The sequence below is a fragment of the Xenia sp. Carnegie-2017 genome, unplaced genomic scaffold (assembly GCF_021976095.1).
Source record: "Xenia sp. Carnegie-2017 unplaced genomic scaffold, XeniaSp_v1 HiC_scaffold_25, whole genome shotgun sequence".
NCBI classification, from domain to species: domain Eukaryota; kingdom Metazoa; phylum Cnidaria; class Anthozoa; order Malacalcyonacea; family Xeniidae; genus Xenia; species Xenia sp. Carnegie-2017.
The window spans coordinates 7,147,203-7,162,446 of NW_025813488.1; the positions used below are offsets into that span (position 1 = coordinate 7,147,203).

At 35.1% G+C, this 15,244-nt stretch overlaps 4 protein-coding genes and 1 long non-coding RNA gene across 6 annotated transcripts; 3 read left to right on the plus strand and 2 right to left on the minus strand.

The window, feature by feature from the left end:
• Positions 1-155: 155 nt before the first annotated feature.
• Positions 156-3,893, plus strand: LOC124452634 (numb-like protein). Its single transcript, XM_047003213.1, has 6 exons — positions 156-427; positions 547-624; positions 779-853; positions 2,367-2,507; positions 2,586-2,678; positions 2,749-3,893. Exons 1-6 carry the CDS (start codon positions 299-301, stop codon positions 3,454-3,456), a joined length of 1,224 nt encoding a protein of 407 aa, XP_046859169.1. The 5' UTR covers positions 156-298; the 3' UTR covers positions 3,457-3,893.
• LOC124452630 lies at positions 3,790-6,490 on the minus strand. Its single transcript, XM_047003208.1, has 2 exons — positions 6,184-6,490; positions 3,790-5,869 (listed from the first exon to the last, which is right to left on the minus strand). The coding sequence occupies exons 1-2, from the start codon at positions 6,257-6,259 to the stop codon at positions 4,293-4,295; spliced, it is 1,653 nt and encodes a 550-aa protein (XP_046859164.1). The 5' UTR covers positions 6,260-6,490; the 3' UTR covers positions 3,790-4,292.
• A 277-nt stretch (positions 6,491-6,767) lies between these two features.
• LOC124452631 lies at positions 6,768-9,833 on the plus strand. Of its 2 annotated transcripts, XM_047003210.1 has the most exons (5): positions 6,768-7,009; positions 7,578-7,810; positions 8,094-9,120; positions 9,298-9,545; positions 9,650-9,833. In XM_047003210.1, the coding sequence occupies exons 1-4, from the start codon at positions 6,952-6,954 to the stop codon at positions 9,510-9,512; spliced, it is 1,533 nt and encodes a 510-aa protein (XP_046859166.1). In that variant the 5' UTR covers positions 6,768-6,951; the 3' UTR covers positions 9,513-9,545; positions 9,650-9,833. The 2 variants fall into 2 exon arrangements, with proteins under 2 accessions (XP_046859166.1, XP_046859165.1); XM_047003209.1 differs by having other exon boundaries at positions 9,298-9,833.
• Positions 7,802-8,481, minus strand: LOC124452636. Its single transcript, XR_006950826.1, has 2 exons — positions 8,401-8,481; positions 7,802-8,240 (listed from the first exon to the last, which is right to left on the minus strand). It is a non-coding gene; the product is annotated as an uncharacterized LOC124452636 (long non-coding RNA).
• Positions 9,834-10,492: 659 nt separating the features above from the next.
• LOC124452507 (putative leucine-rich repeat-containing protein DDB_G0290503) lies at positions 10,493-15,100 on the plus strand. Its single transcript, XM_047003066.1, has 10 exons — positions 10,493-10,731; positions 11,413-11,636; positions 11,810-11,959; positions 12,088-12,336; positions 12,482-12,682; positions 12,790-12,969; positions 13,077-13,164; positions 13,274-13,492; positions 13,710-14,096; positions 14,382-15,100. Exons 1-10 carry the CDS (start codon positions 10,696-10,698, stop codon positions 14,709-14,711), a joined length of 2,064 nt encoding a protein of 687 aa, XP_046859022.1. The 5' UTR covers positions 10,493-10,695; the 3' UTR covers positions 14,712-15,100.
• The last annotated feature ends 144 nt before the right edge of the window (positions 15,101-15,244 follow it).

Here is a 15,244-nt window from a genome sequence, read left to right on the forward strand (position 1 = left end):
AATTCCCCCCAAGAACTGCTTGGTAAACCAATGGTAAATTCAGAGTTTCAGACTACCACTACCATTGCCATTAGTTCACCGATTGGGTCACCTGCTTTGGCCACTCTTCGTAATATGCGTCACCTTCGGAAGTGTTCGTATACTCGTTCCCATGCGCCCAATAAATAAAGGCGGAGAGGCTTCCGTTCTCAAACATCGATTTTGTTAAGACTTATCTTGCTGTGTTTGTAAGCAACGTGTACAAAAAGGGCGATTGTGCCTAAAACGTGTGTAAGGTTGCCAAGAGGTGTGCGCAAGGATGCAACGTTTTAGACGAGCGATTAGCTTTCGTCGATCACAAAGACATGTCCCTGAAAGTTGTCGCCCTCATCAATGGGAGAGTGACAGTCACAAAGTTAAATCAGGCGGTATAAGTTTTCCGGTGAAGGTAGAGCATTAACATTTTTTTAGCTTTAATGACGATTTATATATATTTCACTCGTTATCCTTTGCTTTATATCGCTAAAAATTCTGAAAATCATTGTTTGATTGCTTCTTTTCTCGCAGTATCTCGGTGCGCAAGAGGTCGCTGAATCGCGTGGAACCCAAATATGTAGCGAGGCAGCAAAAATTCTCAAAAAGAATGTGAGTTGTAACGCGAAAGAATATAGTACTTTTCACAAAGTGTGTGTATTTTAGCCCACTTTAGAACTATATCAGTAGGTGTTTAATGCTCATTATTTTACGTTGAATATAGTTGCCATAGTTGAACATCTCAAGTTTTATTTTCCTTTTTCAGAAGCGACGAAGAAGTCGTAAAATGACACTACTAGTCACAGAGGATTGTATAAGAGTTGTCGACGACAAAACAAAGGTTTGAGCTTGAGTAGAACAAGTTATCGATAGGCAGTAATAAAATTTCCATTACATCTACCAACCGTAGCATATTCTAAAGCAATTGCTCTTCTTCTCGTGACTAGAAGTATCTGGTTTCCTTAAATTACGTTTGGTTTAAATCAAGTTCAAAGAACCAATTATGACATTCGTTTTAAAGCATACGTACGTTATACACTTTGCAATTGTAAAATACAAATTTTTTCTTCTTGTTTACAACTTTCTTCAACAAAGTCTTTACGCTTCAGAGATTGCTATATCTTGGAGTACTTTAACAAAGTGAAACTGTGGGCTTTTTGTACAATTTTTGTCTAGTTTCATAATGCATTTGAGGACCAGTTTTCATTAAATATCGGTAATTTATTGATGTCTTGTAGTGTTGTTGTTTCTCAAATTGAGAAACGCAGTATTTAATGACCCAAGTGTTATCATCAATATAAATATAAATTTGAAGAATATCGTATAATTCCGATAAGCGCTTTTACTGACCGTAACAGATAAACTTTGAGTAGAATGCTCAAGATTTTAGAATGATAAGTACTATATAAGAATGGTCATTGATGTTTTTGCACAGCTGGAGATATTTTACTATGCTTGAGGAAACTGATTAATATGTTAAACACTATGCAGTCTTCTTTGATAAGTTTCTATACATATTTCGAATGAAGCAATTGTATTACAGGCTTATTGACTTCATTATTTTGAATGTCCATTGTCCTGTTCATAAATTCAATTTGGGAGTTGTTATGATTTCAAACCATGTACATTTATTATTAATATTATTATTCCTTAACTTTATTATTATCTTCCAGGAATAATGACTGCAGCTGCTTTATAATTAAATTTGAGTTTTTTATTTGGCATATAATCTTTTGTGAATTTAAAATAACCAGGTCTATGTTGTCTTTCATTTATGATTGACTCATGTATGCAATTTGAAGGAAAAATTTAGTATGGTTATCAAAATTTTCGCAGTTATGTAATATTTTATATTAAACATAATTTTGTTGGTAAAATCCTATACATTCATGTTAGCTAAAGTAGCCCCTCGCTTAATTTTCATGAATTATTGATTTCCATTAAGAAAATGGTTGATGTAACACGTTTTGATACTTGCTTTAAAATTTGCTGTAGAGAAAATGCAACTAATTGACAGACCAGGTCTAGCCTGACATTACCATTTGTGATATTTTCCTTAACTCTAATGAAACTTTCTCAAGTCAGTAAAATAGCATAACCCTTCTGACACGTAAAAAGTCTGTCTAATGTATTTTATAAAAGAATTATCCCTTAATGTTGATCATTTGATGGAAACTTTGACAAATTGTTTTACACTGTAAAAGTTGTTCATCTTTTGCTAATATGAACTAACCAACATCAAAAATTGATTTTTTTAAATAACATTTTGTTTATTTATTGACTTTCTACGTTGAAACCATAATACCTCGTTGCCAAATGTATTTGAGTGTAATTGAAAAAATTTTTCTACATAGCAACTTGTCATTGACCAAACCATTGAAAAGGTGTCTTTCTGTACTCCTGATCCATATAATGAGAAACTGTTTAGTTACATAAGTCGTGATGGTACATCTCGCAGATGGATGTGTCAATGTTTTAGTGCAAGGCGCGATACGGTATGTATATAATGTGACTTTTTACCACCTGGCATTGTTTTACTGTAGTCATTTAACCAACAATCTGTTAATGTTTAGGGTGAAAGGTTGAGTCATGCTGTTGGTTGTGCGTTCACTGCCTGCTTACAAAGGAAACAAAAGCAGGTTGCTTTGAAAGAACAGCATTTTGAGGTGAGCATGGTATTTGATAGGTTTTTTTGAGATTCTCTGTATTAATTTTGCTTTTAATTTGCTTTGTCAGAGGCAAGCAAGTATGAGGACAACATCAAACAAGGATAAAGCAACATCTGACGGACAGCCACAAGCTCTGGAGGGCAAACCAAGTGCCAGCACGGAAGATCCTCAACAAGCTCCGAAGACCTCAGTGTCCAGCACTCAAGGTAGCAGTCCTCAGCCAAGTGTCACTTCCAGTCCAACATTAAGCAATGCACCAGCTGCTTTGGATCCCCCGCAAGTTGAACCAATTCGAAAGAAAGAAAAGAAACTTAACCTACAATCTCGTCCACGCCCGCAAGGTGCCGCTTCTAACCCATTCACTCGTCACACATCTTTACGATATCGCTCACAGCCTCTGTCACTGCAGCCACTTCGACCTGGCAAATATGAAGTCCTAGCAGATGAATCAGTTGTTCCGAGGCTTCCACCAGAGGAACCTCCTTCAAATAAACCAACTGACATTGATGCTCTTTTATCTTTAAGTGATCCTCCTGCCCCTAACAATCCACAGGGGATAACTACAACTAATAATGGTGGAGTGCAATGGTCCTCTGGTGGTAAAAATGCTGCAGGTTTGCTCTTTACACCACAAAATAACTTAAACCAACAGAAACAATCAAATCCATTTCAAGTAAATGGGGACGATTTCAGCAATCTGGCCAATCGTCACCAAACTAGCGCAGGCGTTGGAACGAATCCTTTTAATGTTGAGGAACCAGTGCGTTGGTTATAATCGTGAATGGGCGGGAGCATGTTCCAGAACTTTGGTGATATCCCTTTGATCTATTCTAGCGCATGCTCACTGAAGGACTGATTTGGAGCCAGAGAATGCACACATGTTGAACATTGGACTACCGTTTTTGTGTTTTAAAAACTGTTTTAATGTCGAGTATTGAAAACTTGATAAATGTATTTTTAAACCCTTGTCTCTTTTATTAATACAAATTTATTCACTTTTTTTTTCATCTTCATCTCGTTCGAGTATTGTCATCAGATTTTTTATAAACTCGAACGACTTGTAGGGCTAGGAAATTTGATTTGGTTATTATAAGAACGTGGACACTGATTTGAACCAATAAAATTTAGTGGATTGTACTATTAAAGTGCTACTTCTATTGTATGTAAAACAAGAGCAATTTCGTTAAAGAACAAGATATCCAATTAAAAGTAGACAGTCTCGCGTCTATTCTGTCTAAAGTGAAAGTATTGCTAAATTAAGAATACTGAGTACAATTCTTTCTTTTTCAGGAGACTTTAAGCTGTCCTAAATGAAGGCAACCCCCCTGTGCCATTAACAAGTTTTGAACATGTGTTACTTTATATCCAAAGTACTTACCATGTAGGCGATGTTCTAACGTTTCTATGTTGTCTCAAAAGACATTAGCTTCTATATCCTAATGTGTGTACCTAAATGTTAGTCGAGGATTTTGTAATAGACAGTGGCATCCTTAATTTATCTTGGTGTACCTACATGTTTCTTCAAGGATTCTCTAATGCACGGTGGCATCTCTGATGTATCTTTGTGTATCTTTTTTTCCTCCACGATTCCCTAATGTGCAATTGCATCTGTTAATTTGCCTTTGCTACTTTACTCTTTGTTTCTAAAACCTTAACGTCATCTCTACTTGTTATGTCCACGATCTTCGCGTGCACGCCATCTGTTGCCTTGGTAATCTTAACATCCATTGGGCCTCTTGATTTGATAACTTTTTCTTTACCTTTGACGGCTACTCCGTTTACGATGCGATCTCTAAATTTCAGAGAGTCTCCTATTGGTTGCCCGTTGACTTTCAATAACACTCCTGCATTCTTAGGACGAAATATCTTGTTTTTTTGTGACCACCGATCAATTCCGGAGTTTTGTAGCATAAATCTGGCCTCATTTGGTGACAATGCTTGAGCGTTTGATCCTCCAACGGCAAAACCAGCTGTGTTGATTCGCATCATTGATGGTTCGAATGAACTGTACCTGGAATTAAACTCTGGGTTACCATACACCTGTCTTGCTCCCAGTCCTCTATCTATCATAAATACATTCCTATAATTCGAGTTGTCAGCATGTTCACCAGCCAATGCATTTCCAAGAAACGGCAACATCGCTCTTTGTTGAACATATCTTGGGTTATCCAAGAATGTTTCTGACATTGACGTCCAACCTATAGGATGAGTCGGATATCCTAATTCACGATTATCTGACGTGTATGTTGGATCGTTACCTGGTAACATGTCGTAAAGACGTTTTCTGGTTTTGGCAATTTGCCGCTCTTCCTCACTCATGCGTGCGGAGTTTTTGTAATCTGCTCTGTCATCGTTCAGATCGTCGTCTTCAATATCGTCATAGTTGTCATCATCGTCATCATCGTAATCGTCTACTCTGTCGGGATTATATTTAATTGGATGATGATATCTATCATCAGTTGGAATTTTGTGGTGAAATTTTATCTCTTCTGACATATCATCTGTATCTCTGTACAACCCATCCTCGTCGTTGTAAAACTGTCTGTCATCCCTATCATCCTCAGTTGACCATTCATCATTCTTGTATAACCTCTCATCATCTTCACCTTGTTCCATATTGCTCCCATGTTGTCGAATGATTAATGGTATCTTTGGACCATTGGGATTGTTGTTAAATCTGTCGGAATAAATACTTTTAAAACGAATTACTTGCTTTGGTAAAAATAGTGGAACCATCGATGTCATTGCTTTATTATCTTCGGAATTTTTCCCCAGTTGAAGAGATATTGGTTTTAGCAAAACCCGGGTTTCTTTTGGTGTGTCATCCATATGACCATTATTGATTCCTTGGACTCCTAAGTCAGTTGATTTCGCTATCTTCTTTGATACTTCTATTGGAACTGAAATTACATTTGAAGATTTGTCTTTGCTCTTCAAGTCGTTTAACGTGTCGTAGATCTTTTTGCTCTCGGATGTTTCAGCGCTGATTTCGATAGGCGTTTGCTGATCTGAGACTTTTTCTTCTCTCGCTGAGTTTCTTTCCTTACTCTCCAGATCATTCTCCTTGTGTATCAAAGTCTTTACTTTACCCAGCAAAGTTTTCATAAACTTTATCTGATTCATCTCGGGTAATTCCGACTTTTTTACGTTTGGTTGAAGGCCGTGTGATCCTTCTCTGCCTATCGTGTCTTAAGATAACAAATAATGTTCAAGTTACGATTAGTAAATTTATGCCATGAAGTTTATAGTTAAAGTAGCAAAAAGTCCTTGCTCAGACATGGGTGAAAATATTGGAGATTTTTATTGGTAGTAAAAGTCTTTAGTCGTATTGAATTAGGGTCCACCGAAACTTATTCGGAATTATCATTCTAACTCCCCGAGTTCCACTTTCCTCTTTGATTCATGATGAAATTTGCATCACACAGATTAGATTCAAGTAAGAAGTTATGAGAGTGTTGTTGGTGCAGGTTTGCATGCATAAATTACTCATGATTGAACTCACTTAATGTGATTGATTTGCAATAATGCTCCATCATTGACAACGTCAAAGACATCAGTAACCATAGATACGTTCTCATCTTTCATTCATTTCACCCACATTGGAACATTTTTCAAAACGCTTCATACGAAAATTTACCAATTACGACATTTTATGTCAAATTTTGTTCGCATTCCACAGGATTTTAATATGCAAAGTGACGTCATTAGGAACAGGTTGATAAAATATTAAATTGAGAGAGTAGTGGTTTATAAGTAATTTTTGATCTGTTCTGTGATAGAAATTCCTTTCAATCTGCTGTTGTCAATACTTGTTTCTATTTCTGCAGCTTCCAATCTTGCGATTAAACTTTATTTCAACACAAATTGTCGATTTCTTCATGCTGGTGTTTAACGGGTGCTGCGCTAGAAAAAATTCTCATTGTTGAAAAGCAGTTGATTTGTTTTGAAATTGCGTGAAATCCAATGATAATTCTTTTTGCTGTGTTAAATATCTGTTTTGCAACTTTGATAAACTTGAACTCCAAATTTTGATCATGTGAATGCATATATCTCACACTTAAATGTTACAAAGGACACATGCCAAGCATCTCTGAGCCTGGTTCAAGTTCACTTGGTTCACTGGTGGACAATTCAACTTTTGTTGCCAATTATTTTTGCTCTTTATCAACCATGTGTGTTGATTCGTCTATGCATTGACTTTTGCTGATCTTTGAATCGAAGAAATGAGGAAATCCCTGAATTGTGAAATTTGTCGGACTATTTGGCAATAATGTTTAAAGTTTTTTTATTCGTTTGCACGGTCATCGCTTTAATTTCTTTTACACATGGTAAGACGAGTTTTTTGCGTTCCATTTCTTTCTTTTGCCTTTTGATTTCACAATTTCTTTCACACTATTTTTGGCAATCAAAAACTTACAAAGACATAATATATTTGTTTAGAAAAAAAACGTTGTGTTTTGTTCTGTTTGCTTGTTCTAATGAAACAGGTCCTTTTAGTTTCCATGCCGTAGCACTTGCAGTAAAAATTGGCCTTGGGAATTAGCAGTTATTTAAAAAATATTCTACAAATATATTCTAGACATACAACATTTCTAATTTTCAAGCTAACTATAATTCAAATTGATTTTTATGTCCGTCACGTGGGAATTGCTGTCCAATCATAACATTTTGTAGATAAATTCAATCTACCCGATAGTTCAGGCAACGTATGTACAAATTACAAGACACGTTTGCTTCTTCTTCCTTGTGATTTGTGTTGTTTTCAATTTTAAATTGAAATTCACAAGGCTCTAATAATGTTTTGAGTGATGCAGGGGTTTTAAATAGCACAAGTGCAGTATACTCTTCATTTTTGTCATATTTATATTACAATTATTTGTATTTTTTTGATTGCAGAAACCAATCCCACCATAGTTCTTCCGGACTCAAAAATACGGGGTACACAACGTAGTCGGTTTGAAATTCACGATCTCACTGACATGTCAGGGGGGAGATGGAAAGCGGTCCACATTCCAGATAAGGACATTCAAAGTATTTTGCAAGAAACTCAATCAAAGAATGGCAAAAAAATGTTGATGGATATAGAACGCGATATGAGCTCAGACCATAAGGAAGGACAATTTTCCAAGGTGTATTTTATATATATTAGTATCATTTGTGTTTTTGTGCATGTATCATGGTAGAATAAAAGTCATGTGTGCAGGGTTAAATAAAAAAATAGCAGTGGATTGTGATGTGCTCAAAAAGGTGTTCAATATATACGTTGCAAAGCATTTGCTCTCACCAACCGTCTCATCACATTTAAGATATTTTCAGAGGTTAAATTATCGAATGGATACGCCCACATCATCTCGTAAAACAGTACGAAGAACTAAAACTTTACTAATTTTACTGTCATGTTTTACATTATAGATACAATCCCAATCAAATCTCCATAATCACGTTCATCTGTTCGAGCATGGAATGAACCAGAGTCCAAGAACTAAAACAGAATCTTCTTCAGTAGGAAAAATTATTCGATTTTCACCAAGTGGGCACTCAACAAAGGAAGGTGAATTACTTGATAACAGAAAACAAAATGAAATACAGTTATTTGGTTTATTAAAAAAGCAAGCTCCCCCAAAAAGCAAAATGATTCGTCAAAAGACGTCCGGCAAACCTTCCGTGATCGTTGCTAAAGTTCCGGAAGACGATGACGATGATAATTCAGATATTTTACCTTTGCGTAATTTACCAAATCCTATTATAGCCTCCTTGAGAAGGACAAGGCCACGGGTTAAATCAGGGGCCATACGTAATAACATTCTTGCTCGAATCGTGCAAGCGAAACAGTTTAACACAACGAAAGAGACAGGAGTGAATGCGTCGACTAATGAAAACCAAGCTCATGATTCCGTGGGTGATCATGGTTTACTCGAGAAAATAAAAAACCTAATTCTGAAATCTAGTCACGCGCCCTCAAAAATAGTGACAAAAACACTTTCAAAAAACGCAAGCGAAACAAAAAATGACTTTCTTTTATTCAATTCCACAACTCCACCTGTCGCACATCACAACAATTTAACACCGATCACACGTCCCGATGATCACCAACAGCAGGGGACGTCGCAACTAGTCGACGCATTTAGTAATCACGCTCTTGTTATTAATCAAATCTCTCATCCAAAACGTGAAGCATTGTTGCTTGGTATCATCAAAGCTCTTATTTCGCGCAAAAGTGCTAATACAGCAACTTCCAATTTGCAAACTCCTATGAATCAAGAGGCTACATTGCCACTCAATGACAAACAGGCCATTCTAGAGGAGATGCAAAATTTAGCAATGCAAAAGACGATGGTTTCGAGAGATCATCGCACCCCAAATGACCCTACAATGACAAGCAAGAATCTGGCTGACATTTATGAACAACAACGCGAAGAAGACTTGAAACAAGAGTTAGGTAACTTTATTTTAGTACGTTGCCCTTTTTAATGCCATGTTACTGAATGTCGTCTGTCAGGCAGTCATTGATATTTTGCATTCAGCACTTTTTCATTTTGTAAGTCACAAGTCCCTCCCGATATCTGCCAGGTAAACTCTTTTAATCATATAGATATCTTCTGTCTTCATTTTACAGCACGCGCCAATGAAGAGGCTTTAGAAGAGAAAAAGTTGCGAATGGAAGAAAATCAAATTGTCTCTAATTATGAACGTTTCTCCCACCCAGAATTTCATGCAAACTGGGAAAATATTCCTGGTACTGGGAGATCACACCAAAGTCTTACACCTGATGGTCAACTTATCAGCATGCTTGGTTCTCAGCAACTAAATATGTTGGCTGGTTATCCATGAACAACAACCATGATCCATTGACTTGCACACAGTGTAAGTGTGTTGAGATGCGTCTTTGAAGAATTCACAAGTGTATGCTTATACATATTGCAGCTTGATGGAAAGCCATATTAATGAAATGTTTCCTCAATATTTAGCGTACGTAGCAGGTGGAAATAAACGGATGACTAATCACATGAATTTTTCCCCGACTCTGTTATCATGATTATGGAAATTTCATCAAACAAAGACCGTATGACATTTGAAAAATTTCACTTGTATATTTCACTTTTACTTTTCAATGCAAAGATTTTGTCATTAATAAAAGTTGCTATAAAAGCACCATTCTCTTCGTGTTTTGCTCTTTCACAAGGCTAATCGAAACCATTTATTAGAAAAAGGAATTTGCCTTGTTTTTTTTTTGCTTTTAGCGCAGTTACTGCTACAGATGTGTTGATAACCAAGAAATTGCAATACTTTAATTCAAGCAACCAAGAACGTTTAATCTTTACTTTGGTTCTTTAATTTTTCTAATTGTGTAATCATTGATGAATTTTCCGGAATTTTTATAAAAAATGGCAAATAAACTTGTACTTGTGTAAAAACTGTGTGGTTCCAATACTGTGTCAGAGAATGCTTTTGTCCTCTGGTTGATCCTAAAGAGTTTTGTTATTCATTTTCAAATATTTTCCAAACTTTTCAGTGACGTTGTTGCTGATACCAACGTATTCAAATTTCAGATCATTAAAGGTTTCACAAACATACTCCAAGCCATAGTACACTGGTACTGAACACTGGTATTCCCAGGATATTTTTACATACTTAAATCAAACATTGCTTTCACAATGAGAGAAATCGAAAATTCAAAAATGACAATGAAAATGCATTATTAACTTTTCAATACCTGTACAATATTCAAAAACTGATGACGTTGTTGGTTTTCCCTATCATTACGTCATACAAGCCCTTGATAACTATAAGACATACGGTTTTGTGAAATAGTTGACTTAGCTGGAAGACAAGTGTACAACACTTATTGAGGACTGTCTTACACACCAGCTTTCATAAAAATTGCGACATTGAAAAACAGAATTCGGTAGATCGATAAATTAATACAGATTTAAAGGTAAATTGTTTTCTCGGAATCAAGTGAAAGTAAAAGTTCACTGCAGACTAAAACAAAACAGAAATAACACAAATAACAATGGCTGATTTCTATCCTGAAAATCGCGAAGTAAAGGTGAGATGTATGATTCTATTCTTTACTATACGATTAACTGTTATCTAACCCTTTTGAGATTACAAATGCTGGGTTTTAGAATAATGGTAAAAATGTACGACGTTCCAATTATTTAGATCGCAGTAGATCGTTATATGTCAACATTTCTTATTGCCCTTTCACTCTTGTGTCGATCTGTATATGTTATTGATACAAATGACCCTATCTTGTGGATGTGGAAATATTTGTAAAGTTTTAAAGAGTTCTCGTTTCTTTCAATTTGAAACAGCTCGACTGGGTACTCTGTCTCATTTCGATAAGTTGCTGACGCGAATTGTTTTAAGTTTTTTCTGAATTCCGCGATAAAATCATACGTGTAATCATTCCCGTATCGCATGATATGTTTTGATGTTATTCAAGAGAATGGTAATTATCCTAGCCAAGTCCCTTGCGATTTATCTGTAATCTTATGGAGTCTTTTTGATAATCATTTTATTGTATTACATTATTTATCACATTAAAAATCTCCGGGATTAAATTCACCTTGTATAACAAGAACTCATGGCAAACAATGTTTGCTTAAAAAGATTTAAGATTTTGCATTGAGTTTTTTACGTTTTTGCCTCCTGCGTGAATGCAGAAAACTATCGATTGATTTTTGTGTGTTGTAAAAGTCTTATCGAACTCTGGTTGCTTCCGTAGGAGCATATCAAACGGGAAGTGAAATGGTTGGACGATAAAGAGACACTGTTGGAAGAGATAGAATCTCTAAAAGCACAAGTACAACAACTGCAGCAACAACAAAGAGATGATGAAAACAAATTGTTGCACAATGAAAACGAAGACTTGAACACAAAACTTGATAATATACAGAGAGAGCAAGAAGAATATGCCCAAAATAGCTTGAAAGAAATAATAGACAAATAGTAAGGGTTTATTTTTCTAAACGTGTAGCAGAAGCAACGTTAACGCTATGTTTACACATACCATTCGTCATGTTTTAGAAAACGAACGCATCTATATAATCTTTATCTTCACATATGTTTACTTCGTAAATAAATTACATTTATAAATTTTTGATTTTACGTTTACTCGACAGTGAACAGCAGCTGCTCGCTGAGAAAGAAGAAGCACTTCGTGAAAAGAATGAGTTGCAAGAAACTTTAAAAGAAGAAATTGTAGAATTAAAGAAGAAAGTGGAAGAAATGGAAAAAGAACGAGAAACTTTAGCCGAAGAAAGGGACAAAACGTAAGAGCCTTGAACTTTTTCTTTCAAGCAAATATTTTACTTTGTCGTTTGTTGATCTGATCGATATTTCTTACAATCCAATCATTTTGCAAATATTTTTTCCATTGCTTTTCGTTTTCATTTAACAGGAACCAGTCGTTTGCAGAGTTAGAAGAAACAGAATACAACGAAGAAGGGAATGACAATTTCTGCCCTCTGAATGATAAAAGTCCATCAATTGAAGAACTTCAGCAAGAACAGGATTTCGAAGTAATAGAAAACAACGAATTGTTTCATTCTTTAAAAATTGAAAATGAAGAATTGAAGAAGAAAGTGGAAGCTATGGAAAGAAAAGGAGAATTGTTAGCCAATGAGCTGAAAGAAAAAGAAGAAAAATTGTAAGAACTTGTCAAAAAGAAAAATGAATATTTCAAACTTTTCTTCAATTTAACATGCCGAATGTTTTACTCTAAGAAATGTTGCGTGTTATAATTCTACCATTTCGAGGATGTAATACTTATTTTTTTCGTTTACATTTAATAGTAAACTGTCGCTTGCCGACTTACAGAAAAATCATAATAAAGATCACAATGAATTTTTATGCTCCCTGAATGACAAAAACCAATCGATCAATGACTTACAAGAAACATTAAAAGAGAAAAATGAAGAGTTGAGCGTGAAAGGGGAGGAAATTGAGAAAGAACGAGAAATATCAGAGCAATCGAAAGAAGAGAACGAGGAACTGTAAGAACTTGCGTCATATATAAACAAAGTCTATTTCCTAGAATATAACCATGATAGACCATGATAAACCAAGTTTTACCATGTGATTTTTCATGGTTTTATTACAGAAAAAAGTCATTTGCTGAGTTAGAAAAAGAGCGAGATGAAAAGAAAAGTGATAAAAACGAATTGATCAATGACTTACAAGAAACATTAAAAGAAAAAAATGAAGAATTGAGCGTGAAAGTGGAGGAAATTGAGAAAGAACGAGAAATATCAGAGCAATTGAAAGAAGAGAACGAGGAACTGTAAGAACTTGTGTCATATATAAACAAAGTCTATTTCCTAGAATATAACCATGATAGACCATGATAAACCAAGTTTTACCATGTGATTTTTCATGATTTTATTACAGAAAAAAGTCAATTGCTGTGTTAGAAAAAGAGCGAGATGAAAAGGAAAATGATAAAAACAAATTGATGGAAAAAATTCAAAAGAAACAGGTACTATTACGACGAAAATGTTCAAACCGTCAAAGAAGAAAGTGATATTATTCAATGTGGAAAAGTCAACCATGTTTATTTCAAAAATTATTATACTTTTCTGTGGTAGGAAGAGCTGGAAACGAACGAAGAAAAAATTCAAAAAGTACAAGAAAAGAACAACCAAGTTGAGGTTGAAAGTGCTAGAATAAAGAAACTTTATGATGAATTAGCGTCCATTTACGATGAAACTGAGCTGGCGCTGGGAAAAAGAAAGAGCCAACTGAACGAAGCATTGAGAAGTCTGAAAGAATTAAGACAACAACATGAACAGATTTTCAATGAAAAGGTGATGAAACATATAATTCTTGCATTGAACGGGTTTTCTGAAAGCTAAACTTGAGCTAAGACTTTGTGCATAGTTTGAAATGTTTGCAAAGCAGTGCAGTGCCGCACTGGATATACTGTAGACAATGGCATAAAAATAGGGGGGGGAGAGGAGAGCGGGGTAGTTGCCTCTTTATATCTCCTATTAATGTATTGGTGTGTTTGTTGAATTTTTGTAGTTGGAAATGCAGAAGACAATAGAAAGGTGTAATGAGAAAATTCAAAAAATGCAGAACGAAAAAGACGAAATGGAAAACGAACTTATAGTGTTCAGAATACAACTGAAAGAGTTAACAAATCAAGAAGAATCTTTGCTTGATAAACAACAAAAAACGGAAAACAAACTGAAGGAACGTGATGGCATCAAAGAAAAATTTCAAGACCTGAAGAGAGAGGATATTGAAAGTAGCGAAAAAGTTGCTTCGTTGAATAAAGAATTAAATGCTCTCAGGGTAGAAAACCATTCATTGAAGGAAGAGAACAAGGTTTTAAAAGAAAAAATTTCATCTGGCATTTCTCCGGACAGCTTATTAATGTCGAGACAAGAGACAATGCAGAATAATGAGGTTTTGTACAATTGAAGTTAGTTATGAGCTATGTGAACTAAAGTCATTACAATATTCATACATTAGAACTTGACTTTGATATGGGTGATTTCACGTTGAAATTTTTAGTGTCTAATGTCTTTATCCTAAATGATCTGATGTTGCACTGTAATTCTTGCATTCTCTCATCAAAGAGTTCAATGATTACGAAAGATCATCTAATATTGAAAAGTCAATCCCTTATTACTAAAGAATAGTGCGTATTGAAAGTGACCTGAAGTAATTACTAATGTTTACTCTTCATAGCAAGAGACGATGATCAGCATCGATGAAAAGCAATGGTACCAGAATGAACCAGGTGACAAACTGTTCGCCAATATTTATGGTGAGTTGAAAAACCAATTTGGCAACGTTAACATCTGCAGAAAGAGGAGAAGTCAAAGCATCACGCTACTCTTCACTCATCAAGGACGTAATGTGTCTCTGTCTTTCCCACAAGATTTTCCTCGTAGTTGTGCGAGTATGAAACTGAGGAAAGATTTATTAAATACCCAAGATTTCAACATACAATATAACCAAAGCCAACACGCGCAGTTTTTTCATGAAATTTTCAGTTATTTGATAAACGCTGCATAAGAGAACAGATATATGATGGTCTTGTAGCGTATTTTGGACACAAATAATTAGGTATTAGTATTAAACAATCATAGCTGTCAAACTGTATCTGGCTATGAGTTTTCAAAAAAGCAATGACCAGACGAATTTTATTTTAATATATTTTATGGATAGTCTGACGTATACTTGACGTATAAGTTATGTAGCCCGTATATAGCCCGTATACTTGACGTATAAGTTATGTAGCATGTAGAATATACATTTAAGTTTAATGTAATATTTAAGTATGCAATTTGTCTTTCGTAGAATCACGTTAGAGAATTGAGAATAATTTATAAATGGTTTATTAGCCAGGACGTTAGATTTAATATTAAATGCTTAAAAAAAATTAAAAGAAACATAGGACTGTACAAGTGCCTACATTAGCTGCTTATAGAGACTTAAAAGATTCGTGCAAATTTGATATTAGGGAGAAAGAATATACCCCTCTCCATTGCTTTGGATTTTGGCGGAAGGATGTGCATGTGCAATTATATTTGGGTATCATGAAGTAT